General features: G+C 48.5%; 1 protein-coding gene across 1 annotated transcript in view; it reads left to right on the top strand.

Moving 5' to 3' along the window:
• POU2F3 (POU class 2 homeobox 3) overlaps positions 1-19,788 on the top strand; it is a 72,786-nt gene that overhangs the window by 33,145 nt on the left and 19,853 nt on the right. Inside the window, exon 3 of the mRNA XM_039229265.1 lies at positions 17,022-17,134. Within this exon, the coding sequence (XP_039085196.1) occupies positions 17,022-17,134 (113 nt within the window). The remainder of the gene's footprint in view (positions 1-17,021; positions 17,135-19,788) is intronic.

Here is a 19,788-nt window from a genome sequence, read left to right as displayed (position 1 = left end):
GAAACTGAGGCACTGAGAGGCTGAGGAATTTTCCCACAATCACGCCATCCAAAAGCCAATTGAAAGGCAAACTCTGCCAGGGTCCAGACTGCCTGACTGCTCCCTGTCCACAGCCCTGCGTGTCCGGAGGGGGCATCAGGCACCGTGGCTGAGCCGATCGGCTCTATCAGATTGTATATTCCTCGTTCAAAGACAAGACCAGTAAGAGCATCTACTTGCTAGACATGTTGCAAGGATTAATTATAGCTGCGATATATGACTTAGAATAGTCTCTGACATACAGTAATCAACCAATAAACATTAGCTCTCATTATTTTCTGGTGAATGAGAACCCATAATTTTCTCTTCCTCTCTTCTCTCTGTGTGGCTGCTAAATTGGGCTTGCCCCAGTTGAGATGGGCTTACAGAGGCTCCTAGAAGGGTAATTTGTTTTTCCTTGAGGTCCCTGAGCACTCAATCTAAGCCCCCCACCCACCCCAAGCCTGGGTGGGAAGCAGGGGATACGTGGCTTTGGTTTCGGAGATGTGGAGGTGTGTCTTCCTTTGCGGGCCACGCTCGGCTCTTTGGCCTGAGGCTCGGATGGTCAGCTGTTTCACATTTGTGGCCCCCGGGCAGCTTGCTGAGAGCGGGGCAGTGAGGCCCATAGAAGCGGGAGCGGCTGTGGCTTCCCAGGAGGCCTGTCTCTAGTACACTCTGGTCACCAGACTGGACAAACACCACCACAAAGGCCCTCTGGCGCACTGGCTCCAGCACTGGTAACCAGTGCATGGATGCCTCTAGACGGGGTGTACAGCCTAATCCTCTCTGCTCAGGTGGGGGGTTGGAGAGCAGCGAGGATGCAAGGCAGAGGCTAGTATCCAGGCTCCCTGATCCTGCAGGGATACAGATGTGGACCTTCCTTGGAGAAGTCATTGAGTTGCCTTTGGCAGATACCGATGAGACTCTGGTGAGACCAAAAGCAAGGCGGAAGTCTCCTCCATTTGGGAGCAGCAGTGTGGAGAGGAAAGCTGGGTTTGGCCCTGGCCACAGAAGCAGCCATTTCCATGTTCTGAGCCCTCGACTCCGGGCTGAGCTCTTGACGAGGAGTATCTCGTTGAAATCTGAAAGCAGCCCAGAGCCGTAGCTTTTGTGATCCCCATTTTCCAGAAGAGGAAACTGCATCTTGGAAAGCCCAAGGGACTTGCTTAGAGCCAGGGTTCAACCCGAGGATGGTGGAATGTGCCAGGCACTATAACATAGAGTTATGTCTTATTTGCTTTTACTTAATTCTTACGACATCCTGGTGAGGTAAGCATGATTATTCCCATTATATAGCTGGGGAAACTATAGCTCAGAGAGGTTAAGTAACTTAGCCAAGGTGGAGCTCAGATATACAACAGGCCCATGTGATTCTAGACTGTATCAGGCTAGGAGAGAGAGAGGGAGAGAGCGAGAGAGCGAGAACGCTCTCCTGCAGGTGAAACGCCACCTAATGTTACCCAGAGCCCCTCATTTGACATCTCTACAGTACTTTTCCACTTTCCTGGGGCCCTCTCATTCATACTGGCTCCTGCAGACCTCTCACAGCCACGGCTTGCCAGCCGGGGTGGCAGAGATCGTATCTGCAGGCTCAGGGAGGATTGCCAGGTAAAGGGTGGGGTAGAGAAGGGTTCCCCTGGCCCCACGAGAAGCACCTCCCTGGGCCTGTGCGTGAGAAGGGTGTTTGCCTCTGTATGTGCCTGCAGGGAAGCGGGTGGGACCCGATTTCTCTCTACCCCCTACCAGCAGATTACTTCTCCTAGACTCCCAGCTGCAGCTGAAAATACACTTTTTCCATCTCAAACTTCCTTCTCCCAGTCCATCCCAAGAATGGCTTTGAAAGTCACTCTCAGGGTTCAGGAGCTACAGCTCTGTACCTGGTCAGTCGCCTCGAATGGTAAAGTGACTTGTGATTAAGGGGTAGAGCCGAGACCTATTCGGTTGACCTTTTTCCTGTGTCTCCTGCTAAGAGGCACTGTGTTCAGTGCTGGTCTGTTGTCTCCAAAGCCAGCTTATTCTGCTCATCGCTGCTGCTCCCCGCCCCCCCCCCGCACCTGCTTGCATAGCCTCCTGGTGTCAAGACTCCCCTCCCTCGGCCCTGCATGGCCACTAAGACCCCCTTGGCTCACACCCCCCAAGGACCCCTGCTTCACATCCTGTTTTGCTTTTGTTTCTTGGCAGCTCACATATACAAAGTTCTTCACGACTCTGCTGGCATAGGCTACTGCAAGGGTTCCCTGTGTCGAGGCTCACAGATGATACTGTCGTGGTCAGAGGGCCCGCTGTGGCATCACACAGACCTGGATTCAAATCTCTCCTCTACCAATAGGCTCTGTTGTCTCCCGGTCGCTTCACCCTCTCTCAGCCTCGGTTTCCGCCTCTGTAAAATGGGGAGAAATTAAAGCATGAACCTTACAGTGTGGTTAGGGGGAGAATTCAATGTGATTTTGAATATAAAGTATCTGGGACCCAGTAAAGGCTCAATAAACATGAGTAATTGGTGCTGTCACAATGACCTTGGCCCTAGCTATCTGTCCTGTACTCACATCGGCCCAGCTCCTGTGTGCCTCTTGTTCTTAGCTCTGCCCTCAGAAGAATCTGGAGGCCTGGGGTTCACCTTTTCTTCCAGATGGTAGTTCTGCTCAGATTCAGATTCTTCTGAGTGTTCTTACCTGTGCCCTTGTACTTGACTCATCCCATTACGACCGCAGTAATAAGAGAAATATGCCAGGCTTGATCTGCGCCAGATAAACACAGGCATGTCTCACTAACCCTAAGAAGGTGGCTCCTGAAATGTACACGTAAGTCAAAGTTTGTAAGCGAAATCTGATTTTCCTCCAACCAGGGAGCCGGCTATTTAAAGGAACGTTAGACCGAATCTTTTCAGGCAACAAAGAATGAATGCCCTTTTACAGTCAGTTAGAACCAAACATCATCTATAGTGTTTGCTTAAAGTAAGTTACAGATGAATCTTGATTTTCCCTCTGATGACCTCTTTCAAGGAAAGTGTGTGATCTTGGGAACTTGGGGGGCTCAGTAGGTTGAGCATCTAACTCCTGACTTTGGCTCAGGTCACGATCGGGTCGTGGGATTGAGCCCCACTTTGGGCTCCATGCTGAGCATAGAGCCTGCTTAAGATTCTTTCTCTGTCTCCCTCTGCTCCTCTCTCCTGCTCGTACTCTCTTGTTCTCTCTTAAGAAAAGGAAAGGAAAGGAGAAAGGGAAGGGAAGGGAAGGGAAGAAGGGAAGGGAAGGGAAGGGAAGGGAAGGGAAGGGAAGGGAAGGGAAGGGAAGGGAAGGGAAGGAAAAAGAAAAGAAAGTGTGTGATCACAACAAGAAAAATTTTTTTAAATGTTTTATTTATTTCTAGGAGAGAGAGAGAGAGACAGCGTGAGCAGGGGAGGGTCAGAGAGAGAGGGAGTCACAGACTGAAACAGGCTCCAGGCTCTGAGCTGGCCGTCAGCACAGAGCCCAACGTGGGGCTCGAACCCATGAACCGCAAGATGATGACCTAAGTGGAAGTTGGATGCTTAACCGACTAAGCCACCCAGGAGCCCCACAACAAGAAAATTTTTTAAACTTTACCCCATCACTATGAAAGGGTGCATCTGAAGGCTTGGAAATAGGCTTTGTAGACCCCTTGTATAACTGGTAAACTGAGGCCTGCAAAGATCTGGCCACCCAGTCACTGGGGGTACACATTGATTCCTGCTGGGGGCAGTGGTCGAGTACTTCAGTGCCCCTCGCTCTGGGTGGGACCCTCACGGAGACCAGGAATCAAGCTGCTAGAGCACCGAACCACCACCGGGCCAGAACAGGTTAACGCTGCTCTGCCTGGAGGGGGAAGCGATGTGGCCACCCAGAGGCAAGGAGTCTCTTCCTCTCTGACATGAACCAGAACCAACTTCCTTTCTCAGGACTTGGTGCTTCCCCTTACACTTAGCCTGGCAGCACCGAGGGCAGCCTCCTGGCTAGCAGGGTACTTCCCAGAGCTTGGCCTTGCCCAGAGGCCTGGGAGAGACAGACACTTTTCTGGCATGAAGCAGAGTAGGGAACGGCAGGATCTGGGGTTCGGACTTTGCCCAGGGCCTGGCAGCCTAACAAGGGCCCAGGATTCTTTGGGAATACAGGCAGGAAAACAGGACGCTCTGCGGGAATAGGATCTGGGGAGCCCCACTTCAAAAGAGGGCTTCAGCTCCCCTCTTTTCCAGATCCTAAGGACTTCTAAGTACTGCCCAGGTGCTCATTAGAACCCATGGTGGCTCAGTCAGTTAAGGGTCTGACTCTTGATTTCGACTCAGGTCATGATCTCATGGTTTGTAAGTTCGAGCCCCGCACTGAGCTGTGAGTCCAGCTGATGGGCTCCTTGCTTGGGATTCTCTCTCTTCCTCTCTTTCTGCCCCTCCCTTTCTCTCTCTCTCTCTCTCTCAAAATGAATAAATGGACCTAAAAAACACAACAACAAAGAATCAATGAGAATCTTCCTCGGGATGATGGAGGGGTCCTGAAGGTAGAGAGGAACAGGTACATGTACACAGGCATCTGGAGTCTGTTTTGAGCGAGCCCTGGCACCAGCTTTCACCCGCACTCTCACCCCTGAACTCCATCAGGCTTTCATTCATCTTTCCAGACCCAGCTCAAATGCCTCCTTCGCCAGGCAGCCCTCCAGGACCATCCCTTCCACCTTCTGTATTTTGACAGGCTTCTACTGGGAGTGGGTCTGCCTCCCCGACCAGACTGTGAAATATTTGAGGAAAGGGGCTGTGTTTTATTACAGTAGAGGAGTGCCCTCAGTAAGTGTTTCCTAAATAAATGGATTGAGAGAGAGTTGGCATGAACCCATCCCTCTGTCCTGGGCATCGTGAACTCCCCTCTCTCTGCTTCTTAGGGCCCTATGGCTCTCCCCGCTGCTCTGCTCCCTGTCGTCTTTTTCTCAGCAAGTGATCCACGAAGAACTCAGCCCTTACCCCAGGAAGGTGAGCTTGTTGGGTTTATGCAAATAGAGTATGACATGGGCTCCATCCAGTCTCTGCTCTGGTAAATATTTCCCAACTCCGCAGCTCGCTGGCTGGGCCCCGGGAGCTGTTGGCCGAGGCCCAGCGGTTGCTGGGGGCCTGGGGCTACCCTCTGGGGACCTGGGGTCTGCAGAGAGGACGCTGACCAACCCAATGTTTTAAACTGTTTAAGCGCCAAGCTAGTAGCCCAGGCCAGAAGGGGCCCCGTAACAAAGTGCCCCCAGGCAGGTCATGTGGCTCTCCTGGGACTGCCCTCTCCTGGCCATTTAATGGAAGCAGTGGGAGCGGGAATATCCAGTGACACCTGATGTCACTGTGACTATTTTTCGTCGACTCTGGAGACAAGTTTGGGTTGAATCTCGATCTCTGGAGTGAGTCAGAGATATACGGACTCTCAGGGCGAAAAGATCCCTTAGGTCGAAGGCCCCCTGCTCCCAGAAGGGCGCCGCAGACCTCCGCTGTCTGGCACAAAGGCTTTCCCTTCCTCCCTTCTATCCGCATGTCCATACCCTTACTTATAATATAACATCTTAGGACTAACTTTCATGGTCTGCAGTGATGTTTTAAATGAAGAAAACAGAGCAAATTTTTATAAAGCTAAATACATTCGGTTTTTACCATCTGAGCTTTTGCGCCTGTGTGTGTGTGTGTGTGTGTGTGTTTGAAAATATTAATTGTATGTAATGAAATGATCTCACACCCCTATAAGATGACCCTTGCCCCCACGCCTCTGCCAAAGCTCGCCCCTGGGATTTTGGCCGCACAACCCAAAATGCAGCCTACTCCTGGGTCAGCCGGTTGTACTGTTAGGCTATTTTTTTCCCTCCTGTTAGACCCCCATCAACATCCTGGTGGTCACCATCTCTAGATGTTGTCACTCTGCCTGCCTCAGCTCCAGGGCCCGAGTCCTTCCTGTCCACCTGACAGCCCTTCAGTATTTGAGAAGAGCTATCACCCCAAAACCTTCCCCTTTACATGCATACATTCAGAATTCCCCAGATGATTCCACACATCAGGTTTCCGACTGCTTTACTTAAAGCAATGGCACACATAATATGGGAATAGCTTCTGGTAGCAAAAACAATTTAATAATAGAGATGAAAAGGGAGACTTTGGATCCCTGTCCTCTCAACCCTCTCCCCAGAGGTAGCTCCTGTTACCACTGTGATGTGTAGATGTCTAGAAGATGTCTGCACCTGCATGGACATGACTACAAATGGAAATGTCCAAATGTTTGTGGGGTTTGAAAATGCACACATACATATGTATATGTGTATAAATTATGCTGTGTGTATTCTTCTGCCACTTTTTCCTTAAATTAATTTTTTAAATGTTTTTATATATTTCTGAGAGAGACACATCATGAGCAGGGGAGGGTCAGAGAGAGAGGGAGACACAGAATCGGAAGTGGGCTCCAGGATCTGAGCTAGCTGTCAGCACAGAGCCTGACACCGGGCTTGAAGCCACGAACCGTGAGATCATGACCTGAGTTGAAGTTGGACGCTTAACCGATGGAGCCACCCAGGTGCCCCTCCTTAAAGTAAAAAATAGGATTTATAAGGGCGCCTGGGTGGCTCCATCGGTTGAGCGTCCAACTTCGCCTCAGGTCGTGATCTCCTGGTCGACAGGCTTGAGCTCTGCATGGGCTCTGTGCTGACAGCTAGCTCAGAGCCTGGAGCCTGCTTCAGATTCTGTGTCTCCCTCTCTCTCTGACCCTGCCCCACTCACGGTCTGTCTCTCAAAAATAAATAAAAAAAACAATATTTTTGGAATAGGATTTCTAGGTTGTTTCCTGGCAGTACATATAGTTGTATGAGCTTTGTTGATGACTATGTAACGTTCTATGTAATTTCTTCAGTGTAATTTTACTTGTTTACTACCCTATTGTTGGATGAGGTTGTTTCAAGAAATTCTTTTTACAGTGCTCTGATAACTCCTTTGAATTATGTGTGCTTTGATACTTTGATACACGTATATTTCAGTCTACTGACCACCCTCTTTAAGTATAACATCCATAGGTGTACAACATTCAATCACCAGATGGCATCCGGCTAAGCCAGACCATAATGAGATCATTTGTTCGTTCACTGATCCATTTATTCATTCAGCAATGTTTATTGAGCAGCTGCTAGGTCTGTGTTGTGCTCTGACTGCAGCCCTTCAAGCACAGATAAGAAAGTTGTAGGCCTGTCTTTATGGAGCTTCTGTGGTCAAATAGGGGAAACGTCCTTGATACTCTTACTTCCATTAGTGCAGCCTGGCCTCCAGATTTTTTAAAAAAGATAATTATATCACACCAACAACTGACATGCTCTTAGAATTCATGAATGTCTCCTGAGTATTTTTAAATATTAAATGTTGCCTCCCCTTGCACATTGAAGTTTCATAGTCTAACTAAACAATTTTGACATTTCCCCCCTATGTTTTATCTTATTCCTTTCTTCCCCTCCTTCCATCTTTTCAAGCTTTTAAAAAAATTTGCGGGGGGGGGAAGGGGTGCCTGGATGGCTCAGTTGGTTAAGCGTCTGACTTCAGCTTGGGTCATGATCTCATGGTCCATGTGTTCGAGCCCCGAGTCGGACTCTGTGCTGACAGCTCGGAGCCCAGGGCCTGCTTCGGATTCTGTGTCTCCCTCTCTCTCTGCCCCTCGGCCACTCATGTTCTGTCTCTCTCTCTCTCTCAAAAATAAATAAACTTAAAAAAAAATTTTTTTTTAATTTTTTAATGTCTTTCGGCAAAGTACTAGGAAGCCTTATTCCTCATACAGAGATTTATTAAGCATACATGCTACATCTTCATCCAGTGTACTGGTAACATTCTTAGCAAGACTGGCCCATGCTCAGAGTCCTGTGGTATGTCATTGGAGACCTCCCACCTGAATGATGGTGACACGGTGACATGTTAATTAATCCCATCTCAGCCACATGACCCCATCTTGACCTCCAGAGACATACGTGCATACATATATACATGTATCGGAGCGTACATACATGTACACACGCACGCCCACAGTAATTACAGCACTTGTCTGGTCCTCATTTCTGGAGCCCCATATGAAAGGAAATCAGCCTCATGTGGCATGGCTTTTTAAGTCTGTGTGACACGGTGGAGACGGAGTGGATTCTGGACCCTCTCAGAACCAGGTGGCATCCCACCTCCGCCACTTCCTCCGTGTGTGACCTTTGGGAAATCAGTTGACTTCTCTGAGACCTAGGATGGTCGAGAGTGTTCACACATTAATTCCCTGTAGATCTAATAAGCACCCAGGAAATGACAGGCATGGGGCTCTGCTGGCCAGCAAGTAGGTCTCCCAGGTAATAAATGCACACAATCGTTACCTTCATATTGTTTTGGTGACAAAAGGAACGAGCGTCTTCCTTGGAATGTGTTTTATAGACATTTAGTTAGCCCTAGCCCTGGAGACCTGAGTAAGAACCAGAGATTAGTTCTCTTTTGTAGGTAGGAAGCCAGATATATGGCTAGAGAATCCTCTGACTCAAGTTCATGCAGCCTTTTCATTACCAATTTGGTAACTGCTCCCCGGCCTTAGACAATTGAGTTCACACTGTCAATTAGGGGGGTTCAAACAACCATTGTGCCTAGAGCCCTATCGCAGGCTAATAAGGGCAATAGGATCAATATGTACTCAGTGAAAATGGAAACCAAGGGTGAGCCCGATGTAAAAGGGCACCACGCAGAGCTGCTGTGGTGCCTCACTTACCCAGAGAGTCCAAAGCCTCACACATTTAGAACCCAGCTAAGAGGGACACCTGGGTGGCTTAGTTGGTTAAGCGTCCGACTTTCGCTTAGGTCATGATCTCGCGGTTCATGGGTTCGAGCTCCGCGTCGGGCTCTGTGCTGACTGCCAGCTCAGAGCCTGGAGCCTATTTCGGAGTCTGTATCTCCCTCTCTCTCTGACCCTCCCCTGCTCACGCTGTCTCTCACCCTCTCCCAGAAATTAATAAAAATATTAAAAAAAAAAAAGAACCCAGCTAAGAACAAGGAAGCACAATGAGACTCGTACCAAGCCCTTTCTCAGGATCTTAAAGTTTTATTTTAGAAACAGGTGTGATGACTTTAATGACCTGGTTTTTCCAGCCCTTAGCAAATAAAAGCTGCAAATTTGAGCTGGAATAGGGGGCTGTTAGAAGCAAGCATACCAACAGTAGCGGATAAAAACCTGGTGTGAGGAAGGAGTTTAAAAACCTGGAAGAAAAATAGAATTGCAAATAATAATAATTATAATAGTGCTGTAGCCAACAAAGACCAAACACTAGGTACCCCCAAGGGCATGATTGCTTTTAAAAGGAGTTCACAATTATGACTTGAGTCATTGACTAACTTATCTTTCAGGTGCTCTTTAAGGGAAGGTAGAGATATATATATTACCTTTTAACATCTCTAATCAAAAGAACACCAATAGATATCGATCTCAAGCCGAAATAAAAGCCTTCGGAGCTGCAAGAGATAGATTTCAGAACTGAACATCTGCTTATTTGGGAGGGGGATATCCTAGGGATTTGAAAGATGTGTTGAATTTTTTTTTTTAAGTTTATTTAATTATTTTGAGAGAGAGTGCAAGCAGGGGAAGGGCAGACAGAGAGGGAGAGAAAGAGTTGCAAACAGGCTTTGCATTGTCAGCACAGAGAAGGGCTCAAACCCACAAACTGTGAGATCATGACCTGGGCCAAATCAAGAGTCAGACTTGAGGTGCCTGGGTGGCTCAGTCAGTTAAGCATCTCACTTCAGCTCAGGGCATGTTCTCGTGGTTTGTGGGTTCAAGCCCCTGCGTTGGGCTCTATGCTGACAGCTGGGAGCCTGGAGCCTGCTTCAGATTCTGTGTCTCCCTCTCTCTCTGCCCCTCCTACACTTGCACTATCTGTCTCTCTTTCTCTCTTAAAAATAAATTTTAAAAAAAAGACACCTGGGTGGCTCAGTTAAGCGTTCAACTTCAGCTCATGTCATGCTTCACAGATTTGTGGGTTCGAGCCCCACATTGGGCTCTGTGCTGACAGCTCAGAGCCTGGAGCCTGCTTTGTCTGTGTCTCCCTCTCTTTGCCCCTCCCCTACTTGTGCTCTGTCTGTCTCTGTCTGTTGAAAATAAATAAATGTAAAAGATTAAAAAAAAAAGTCAGACGCTTAACCAACTGAACTACCCAGGCACCCCAAGATGTGTTGAATTTTAAATCAGAGGACTTGGGTTCAGATCCTGAGCCTCCAGCTAGTCAGCCATGTGCTTTGGATCAATCTACCTCTCATGAACTTTGTTTTCCTCAACTGTAGAATGGAAATAACATCACTGCCTCTTCAATCTTATGGGGATATTCTGAAACCCAACCAAAATTGTATGTTTGAAAGTGCTTTGTAAACTGTAGAACATCACGGAAAGGTCTATGGGAGGTCTGTGGGTCACAGCCCAGACATTGCCTGTTGGTAGTCAGTGACTCAAGAAGGAAGGAGAAAAGGAGATGGGCTATTATTGCTATTGTTATTTATTGTTGCTACTATTACTATTTTAGCTATTGTTATTATTGTTAAACATGCATGTGCACATACACGCACATACAGGAATATCTGTATGTATGTTTATTTACATCATGTGCCCCTAAACTTCTCAAGCATCCCTTCCCCCAGGCAAAAGAAGAAACCCTACAACTACCTTTAACACCTCATAAACTAAAAAGCTCTATACAGATACATGACATTTGGAGTGCTTACTGTTTTTAACCTTTTTTCTTTTTTTTTATGTTTATTTTTGAGAGAGAGAGACAGAGAAACAGAGCGTGAGCAGGAGAGGGGCAGAGACAGAGTGGGACTCAGAACCCGAAGTAGGCTCCAGGCTCTGAGCTGTCAGCACAGAGCCCGACATGGGGCTCGAACTCATGAACCAGGACATCATGCCCTGAGGCAAATCAGATACTTAACCGATTGAGCCACCCCGGTGGCTCTTAATCTTCTTTTTTCTAATTTAAAATTCATAATTAGCTTTTAAAAAACTGAACATTGCACGACTGTGTGACTTGGAAAGTGCACGCCTTCTGGAGACCCAACCCCCCTCGGCCCCGTCTATTGTGAGTAGTTGGGTTGGCCGTGGCCTTTCAGATCTCCGTCTGGGTTCCATCTTTCAGGCCCGCAGGCATTCACCAGGGGATTCCTGAAATAAACAGTCCTTTGTTTAAAAGGATAAAGCTTCAGGGGTGGAAATGTATGTTCTGTCCTAAAATCTCTGTTCAGTCTTCTCTACCTCATTCTTGCTATTTTGGCCTCGGGTGCATCCCCGTCCAGTCTTCCCTGAACCGTCACCACCAACAGCTTTTTAATCAGCGGCCCTGCTTGCCGTTTACCCACTTCAAACCCATATTCCACACCGCTGTCGGCATAATTGAGCTGAACAAACATCTCTCCTTGCTCATCCCCTTTACTCTGGTGACGCTTTGCCCCTGGAGTCCATCTACACTCCCCTGCATGGTGCACAGGGCTTCTGGGGGCCCTGGCCCCCAGTCCAGGCCTCCCTCTTCACACCCCCACATGGCAGCGACAGTGCTGAACCACTTACTGCCCTCGCCCTCTGCAGCTCTGGACGCGCTGTTCCCACTTCCTGGGATGCTCTTCTCTGCCTTCCCCTGCTGAGCTCCCTTACCGTTCAGAGCTGCTCAGAAGGACCTTCCTCCTGAGGTCCCACCGTGCTCTGCCCTGTCACGGTGAATCACAGTCTTTCCTGGCCACCACGGTGCATACCTCTGATTGCTGTAAGCATTGTGTGGTTGCTGTCCACTTTCTGCGTGCCCTCTCCTAATGAACTGGGAGGTCCCTATTCATCTTCGTGCCTCTAGTTCCCCCTTGCTATACAGTAGGTGCATACTAAATGCTCCTTGCACTAAACTGAACTGGGAAGGGGACCTTTACAGGAGAGCAAACCTCTGTGTTTCAAGCGTGCCGCATAGGAGACCAGCCACCCCGTTGCTGTCAGAGCAGACCTGGTGTGGGAAGGCCACAAGCAGTGCCTCACTTTACCTGGAATGCCACAGCAGTACAAGTGACAAGGCTCTCCATCTTGCTAGAACATTGTTCTCAAAGATAAATTATTGGGGTGCCTGGGGGGCTCAGTCATTTGAATGTCTGACTCTTGGTTTTGGCTCAGGTCACGATCTCCCTGTTGGTGAGTTCTTGCCCCGTGCGCGCTGACCGCACAGCCTGCTTGTGATTTTCTCTCTCCCCCTCCCCCTCCCCGCTCCTCCCCTGCTCAGGCTCTTTCCATCTCGCTCAGCAAAAACCATTTCCTTACATTGGCAAGCGATGCTCCAACTTTCAGGGGCAGGCCACCCCTGTGAAAATGTTTACACCAACCACATACCAACGTTAAAGCAACATGGAACTCAGAGGAGGCAGGGGTCCACAGGCACGTTTTTGGGTGGGACATTCCGGGGGGAGGCCAATGGTGTTGCCTCACTGAGTGGTACAGACGGAAGACAGGGAGGGTCTGGAGGTGAACGACCCAAGTAGGAAGTCAGGCTCTGCTCTTCCTGGCTGTGTGATGGTGGGTGTGTTCAATTGGTTCTCCTGATCATTTCTACGTCTGTAATAACGTTTGGTAAGATGATTTGCCTCTTGGAATGATCATGAAGAATAAATGATATATTTGAAAGTGCTTTTTAGGGGCACCTGGGTGGCTCAGTCGGTTGGACACCCAACTTCGGCTCAGGTCATGATCTCACAGTTCGTGGGTTCGAGCCCCGTGTTGGGCTCTGTGCTGACAGCTCAGAGCCTGGAGCCTGTTTCTGATTCTGTGTCTCCCTCTCTCTCTGCCCCTCCCCTATTCACGCTCTCTCTCTCAGAAATTAAAAAAAAAAAAAAAGTTAAAAAAAAAAGAAAGAAAGTGCTTTTTACTCTTGAAAGTGCTAAAAAAATATTATGTTCTCTCTTTCTGGAGCTGCTGTTCTTGGAACTAATCCGTGGAGCACTCAGCACCACAAGCTGGTGCTGTGTATGCGTGTGTGTGTGTGTGTGTGTGTGTGTGTGTGCGTGTGTCCAGGACACACAAGGCATCTGCCCTTCTTTTTGTTACTCTTGTTTGGAACCAAGAGTAGATATACACTGGGATGGGGATTTCACGCTGACCCTTCTCTTTCCCCTCCCCACTTATCTTCCTGATAATGAGGGAGGGAACCAGCAAATATCAACCCCCTGGAGTGAATTCCTACAGGTGAGAGTCAAGGAAACACAGAATACTGGTTCCCAAGCCAAGTACTATGTTATCATATCTAGTAAATCGTGCTTTATCTGGACATAAACCTTAGCCTGTGTGGTAATGAAGAACTCTGAACAGAGACTTTTCTTTTGAGGAGATCTCGTTAGAGCAGTGGGATTCAGGTTACTACTGAGTTCTGACAGGAGCCAGAATAGGAGACGACATTCTGAGTGATAGAATAGGTCAGCCGTGCCACGGTGCAATGGAGTGGACTGAGTCCCGAGTCGGGGGTTGGGAGACCCGTCCTAATGGGCCCTGGGTCGGTCTCCGGGCCTGGCCTGCCTGCCACTCTAGGTCTCTTGCCCTGAGCAAGTTATTCTGCCCCACCTTGGGCTGCAGGAGTCATAGCTGTGAAACGACTGTCTGGACCAGGTGCTAGCTGCACTTCCTCCCAGTTCTGTTGGGGAAGGAGGGGAAGCAACACTTGCCGAATGTCTGCCATGCACCTGCTGCGGTGTGCACTGCGAGAGTCTATGACTCTATAAATCCATCACACACAGGTGAGAGTTAGGTTTATGTAGAACTATGGAGTCACATAGACTTGGACCGGAATCTCAGCTCTATTATCTACCAGCAGTGTGACCTCAAACAAGTTTCTTAATCTCTCTAAGCCTCAGTCTTTTCATCTGTGAAATGGGTCTGGTGACACAGTAAGCATACTTTCTGCTCCCAGGTCTGCTCCCGCTCTTTTTTATGCATCATATATTTTGTCAGTAGATGCCATCTAGCCTCCTTTCCTCCTTTTGTGGAGGAACAGTCTAGGCCTAGAGAACCGAATGAAGTAACTAAGTATTAGATCTCGCAAATAGAGGGGCCTGGGTGGCTCAGTTGGTTAAGTGTCTGACTCTTGATTGCGGCTCAGGTCATGATCTTGAGGTTCATGAGTTCAAGCCCCACATCTGACTTCATGCTAACAGTACAGAGCCTGCTTAAGATTCTCTCTCTCTCTGCCCCTCCCCTGCTTGTGCTCTCTCTCTCTCTCTCTCTCAAAATAAATATTTTTTTTTTTTTAAAAAGATCATGCAACTAGTTAGAGGTAGGGATGGACCCCAAAGTCAGGACTCCCGGCTGTCCCTGAGCCTTGCGCTTGCTTCCTGAATGTCTTGTCTTTTTCTTTTTCTTTCCTTTTTTTTTTTTTTTTTTTTTAAATCATCTCCTGCTCTGAAAAGGACCATAAGCCCTTCCATGGTAGGCAGCCCAGATGTGCCATGGTAGGCAGAAGAACCCAGTGTGACGCCAAATCCCATTCCCTCACCAGACACTTCCCAAGAATAGCCACTGGGCTCAGGAGCCGTTTTCAGAATTTGATTCAGAGACCCTGCTCAGCATTTCTTCCTCCACTGCACCTCCTACCTCCTGCCGTTTCACTTCTGTGTGGGCAAATGAACCGTTCTGTGGTGTTCCTCTCAAGATAGTAGTAGCTCTGGGCTCTTCTCTACCACGTGGGCTACCAGGAGGGCCAGAAGAGTGTGATTCAAAGGGGGTCAGAACAAGGGAGCCCCCGTCAACCCACCAGAAGGGAACATGGCGGACATCTCGGGAAGGCTGTGAAGGAAGGTAGTGTCTAGTCGTTCAAGTCCTGGCCGCCGTGAAACATTCGTGAGGATGCGTCCTCAGTAAGGGCGCAGCCCCTTCCCCGAGTTTTTAAACTTGAATGCGTGGACTTCTGTGCCAGAGGGAGAAGAAAACTTTTATGGGCTTGAAATGATGGGCTTTTTCACGCATGTGTCAGCACTAGCAATGCCATGTCTTAAGAACAGAAGCCAAAGCATTAAATAACACGACTGATAAGCTTGTTGCATTTCCAGAGTTGGTGCGAGCCAGGAAAACAAGGGTGCCTGTTTGAAAAGTTTCTTTTCAGGAGGTGGCAATCCCAGGTGTCTCCGGCTTCCTAAGGAGCTACTAGTTTATTCAAGGGGCCCCTGTCTTTCCTTGGTCTGGAAGGTTGAGGCGGTCAGGGAGACGATCTCAGCGTCCATGGGCAAAGGCAACTCGAGTCTGGTCTGCCATTGCTCTGACTGGAGACCTGGGCAAGGCACCGGAAGGCAGGAGTCTTAGACTCACAGGGGGCAACCAAGAACTCAGAAAGAGGAGAGTTTCCCCAGCGAAAACACAAGCGAACATCTCCTGGGGGACTCTCAGCCCTTGTGCACCTCAGACGAGTTACCTGCCTGCCCCATTCCACCACTGGAGACATATATTTTGGGATCTTTTCACGAGCAACACGTTCGCTGCCAACCCTTTATAGATCAGTTACAAAACAGAAACTCTTCCGTACTGCTAGGGAGAAGTGTAGAAGGTGGGGGGGAGAAAGGAAAAAAAAAATCTTGCCTTTAATTGAAGGCAGGTTGGGAGACGTTCATGCTTTGAAATCCTCCTTCTTGTGAAATGTTTATGAAACACTTTCCACAAACGAGTTATGCAATCAGGACAACAGCTTTGATCGTTTTCATCACCAGTGATCTGTTCATTAGTGTGGGGCTGCTTCCCCGAGAGGGAACCATGTGAAAATGCCATGGGAGGGGCTACAGAGGAGTCCCCCAGCACCCTTGTACCCCATCACATGACCCCAAACATGGTTCATAAGGAAGTCCATGGGTCTGTCTGGGCCAGAATGCCACCGTTTCTGTCACCTACGGTCTATGCTGTCTCCCAGCCCTGGGAAGTCTGTAGTGTTGTTTTGTATAAAGGGAACCAGGGGAAAGTCAGAGGATCATTCCCTTAAGGGACTTTTCGCCGGTGTCTGGTTATGTAACTTTATACCCATCTCTAAAGCTCTCTTGGCCTCCATGAGAAGGGAAGGTAAATACTTGTCCCCACACCCCCACCTGGAAGTGTGAAGCCAAGTAAGGAATGTCTGAAGGCTTCCAGCTCCTCAGAGGGGGCTCTCTCCTCCCAGAACGAGGCTCCTGCTTTCTCCAGCAGGTGATGTCAGCGAGTTCATTGGGATTAGAAAAGATAATCACCCATGATGACTTTTTACCTCCCTGGTCACTGCCCAAGACTCAGTGTAATACCTGTAGGCAGCACAGTGGGTGGAGAAAATCCTGACCGAACCAACCCTGTCTAATAGATGGACGGGATGGTCAGTGGCTGTGACATGTCCTCAAGGATTAATCCATTCCAAGCAGAGCCTGGAGAGATGTTCCATTTGTGTGAGAAGAACCACCAAAGGGACCCTGGAGACAGTCTTCACGATTCCAGGCAGGCTGTGGGTTAGGTTGGGTTTTCACAAGTATGGGGGAAAGTGGGTTTTCATCCAATTTGCCTCCGGTTCTCACATTAGAAGTCAACGGGATTCCAACAGAAGTGTCTCTATCTCATCTTCCAGATCCATAGCCAACACCCAGTTGCCTGGAAAGGCTCCAGTCTTTTCCATTCGACAGCAGTAAAAGGGAGTTTTTGATTTGGGAAGGACTTTGTTTCTTAATTTCTTAGTTTCTTCACCCGCGAACTCTTAGAGAATTGTCTGGAGGCTGTAAGAGCCGCTAACGTATCTGCCTCACTTCTTCTCTTTTTGAGACCCACCCACCAAAGCAGAGATTTTTTTTTTTAGAATCTGTCACCGAAAAAGAAATCTCCTTTACTGTCACTCAACCTGGTTTGTATAGGACTCTCTTCCTTGGGGGCTCCTGTCAGCAGCTCACACCCATAGGCTAATGAATTAGGAGAAATGAGAGTGAAATGTCGCCGAAGCACAGCGTCACAAGCAAAACACGCAGGGTTGTCAGAACGCCCCAGCCGAACACCCCGAGGAATTTGCTGCTATCAGTCACTTCACATTTAGAAGCGGGAGGTCAGCAGTGCCCCTCAACCAGTTTGGAGGGCAATTGATCCGGGAAGCAGATGAAAGGGTGAGTGTTCTTTTATGATGGCGCTGGTTTCTGAAATTAAGTATTGCAGAAGGACCTGGCACTGACTCTAACAGATAGCACCCAGGTTGGAGGCAAAGCACATGTTTGCAAGCTCTGTCATAGCTGCACCTTCTTATCTCCATTGCGCATAATGAGTCTATAAAGGAGCTCTGCCACTCGCCTCGGAGCTGGAGCCCCGCCAAGCGGCCCGCGGTGGTTCTACCCAGTGTGGCTTTTGGCTCCGATTTTCCACGTTCTCGCTCTGTCCCCCTTCTTCCCTCCTGCCTCACCTATTCCCCCACTGGGATGACGGATGCGCCTGGGTGGGAGGGGGAGTGGAGGGTGGGGACGGCTAAAAAGGAGATGTGGGGAGACGAGGCTGGCCCCGAAAGGCTTTGCTTAAGTAAAATCTCTTCGAGCAAACCTTAAGTGTGGTGGTGGTGGTTTTAAATAAGTAGTCTTATCATCTATTTCTGGCTTTTTAAAAACCTGCTAACAAATGTTTCCCCAGAATCTAGGATGTGAAAACTCTAATTTCTAGAGGAAGAAGTAGGACACCAGAGCTGCTTAGACGGAGATGCCAAGCACGGGTGGGAGGAGCCGAGGGACCCCAGGGCTAGCGATTGGGGCGCTCTTGCAAACCCCTCCCAGGCGGCCATGCCTTCAGAGTTTTCACAAAGTCTCAGTTCTCTGTCCCCACTGTGCCACTTCCTGTCTCTCTCCCTTCCTCCTTGCTGCTTCCAAGACTCCAGAATGAGTCTCTTTAGGTGAGAGAAGAGAGAAATGATTTGTCAAGACTGTCCCTGAAAGAAGTATCATCTTCCCAATTTTGGTGCGACCAAGTCTCGTTGGTGCTGGTGTAGGTCTGCTTTAGAACACCGCCTCGGGGCCCCTGGGTGGCTCAGTCGGTTAAGCGTCTGACTCGGCTCAGGTATGATCTCATGGTTCGTGGGTTCGAGCCCCACGTTGGGCTCTGTGCTGACAGCTCAGAGCCTGGAGCCTGCTTCACATTCTTTATCTCCCTCTTACTCTGAGCCTCCCCTGCTCACACTGTCTCTCTCTCTCTCAGAAATAAATAAAACATTAAAAAAATTGTTTAGAACACCACAGCAACCTGGGCTTGCCAAGCCCGCCAAATGCACCAGGGGGCCGGAACTTGTAATTCCATTTTCAGGACTGGAAGAGAGAAGTGTCCTATAGAATCATATAACAGATGGAGAAACTGAGTCTCCTACAGGCGAAATGATTGTTCAAGTTTACATAGTAAGTTCAAGACGGGATTAGGACTTAGAAACAAGGTCTGGCTCCCTGTTCAATGTCTTCCTGACTGTATCCCTGTGGAATCTATCGAGGGATGGGATCTGTTTATGTCTTTTATGTAATTAACTTGCATTAATTCCCACTATGGGCAAAGCACCATTTTTAAGACCTTAGCTCTTTCCTCAGTCTCTGGTGCTCCTCAGTGGGGTCTTCCTAGCTCTCCAACCAAAGAGAATTCTTTCTTTAGTGATCTAAAGATTCATATCACAGCAATGAAGCACAAATATAGCTGTTAGTCTGAATGTTTAACTCGGATTAAACTAAGACAGGAGAGATTCTAGGATGTCCATGACATTCCCAGTGTAGACCAAGGAAATAGCTTAAGCCAGGACCTCTATGGCCAAGAGTTTCCATCAAAGAGTCTCCCCAGTGTCTTTCAAAAGCTATAGTCTAGATCCTATGCTCTTTGTCATATTATTCAGAATCACTTGGCTCCCCCTCCCCTTCCCAGTGGACTTCCTGAAAAGCTGCAAGAGTGTAGTTCTCACAAATAGTGCATCCATCCGGCCCTGCCCTTGGACACCTGGGAACCCCACAGGTGGGTGGTTAGTGGTGTCATCCAAGGGTGGTGGAGAGAGGCTAGAGAGGTTTTAGAAGCCATCACAGCCCTCTCCGGCTGCTGCTGCGGTAGTGACTATGAAGGAGACATGTCCCCACCTGTAGGGAGATAGGCAAAGACTGTATCATCAAAGCCATATGGGTGAAGAGGGCTGGCTGCAGAGATAGCACCACGCAGAAGGTAGATAACTGTGGAAAACAAGGTGAAGAGAGAGGGGAAGTTTGCTCCCAGACTTTGGAATCTTATAGACCAGGAAAATTTAAAAAAACAGTATGGGGAAGACTGGTAAAGTGTTGCCTTTTTTTTTTTTCTTCACTTTGTAAGGTGGGAGTTTTTAAAACACCATTGGGAAAAAAAATTGTTAATGTTTATTGAGAGAGAAAGAGAGAGAGAGAGAGAGAGCAAGGGTGGGCAGAGAAGGAGGGAAACACACAGAATCTGAAGCAGGCTCCAGGCTGTGAGCTGTCAGCACAGAGCCTGACCTGGGGCTCAAACCCACAAACTGTGAGATCATGACCTGAGCTGAAGCTGGTCGCTTAACCGACTGAGCCACCCAGGCACCCCTTAAAATACCATTTATAATCAGCCTCATTTTACAAAAGAAATTCTAACCTCTCCCCCGTAAGGAGAAAGGAACACCATCTCCAAATTTAAAAGAAAAGTTTCAAGTCTCTGCAGTATCCTTATTTTTTTCTGTTTTTAATGGGGAAGAGCTTAAACTCAGGCCTGCACAGCCCAAAGGGTGGTGCTGGGGAATCATGGATCTCCGTGACTC

The sequence above is a fragment of the Hyaena hyaena genome, unplaced genomic scaffold, assembly GCF_003009895.1.
Source record: "Hyaena hyaena isolate Hyena2069 unplaced genomic scaffold, ASM300989v1 scaffold_37, whole genome shotgun sequence".
In the NCBI taxonomy this organism is placed as follows: domain Eukaryota; kingdom Metazoa; phylum Chordata; class Mammalia; order Carnivora; family Hyaenidae; genus Hyaena; species Hyaena hyaena.
This window is presented reverse-complemented; position numbering and strand designations above follow the sequence as displayed.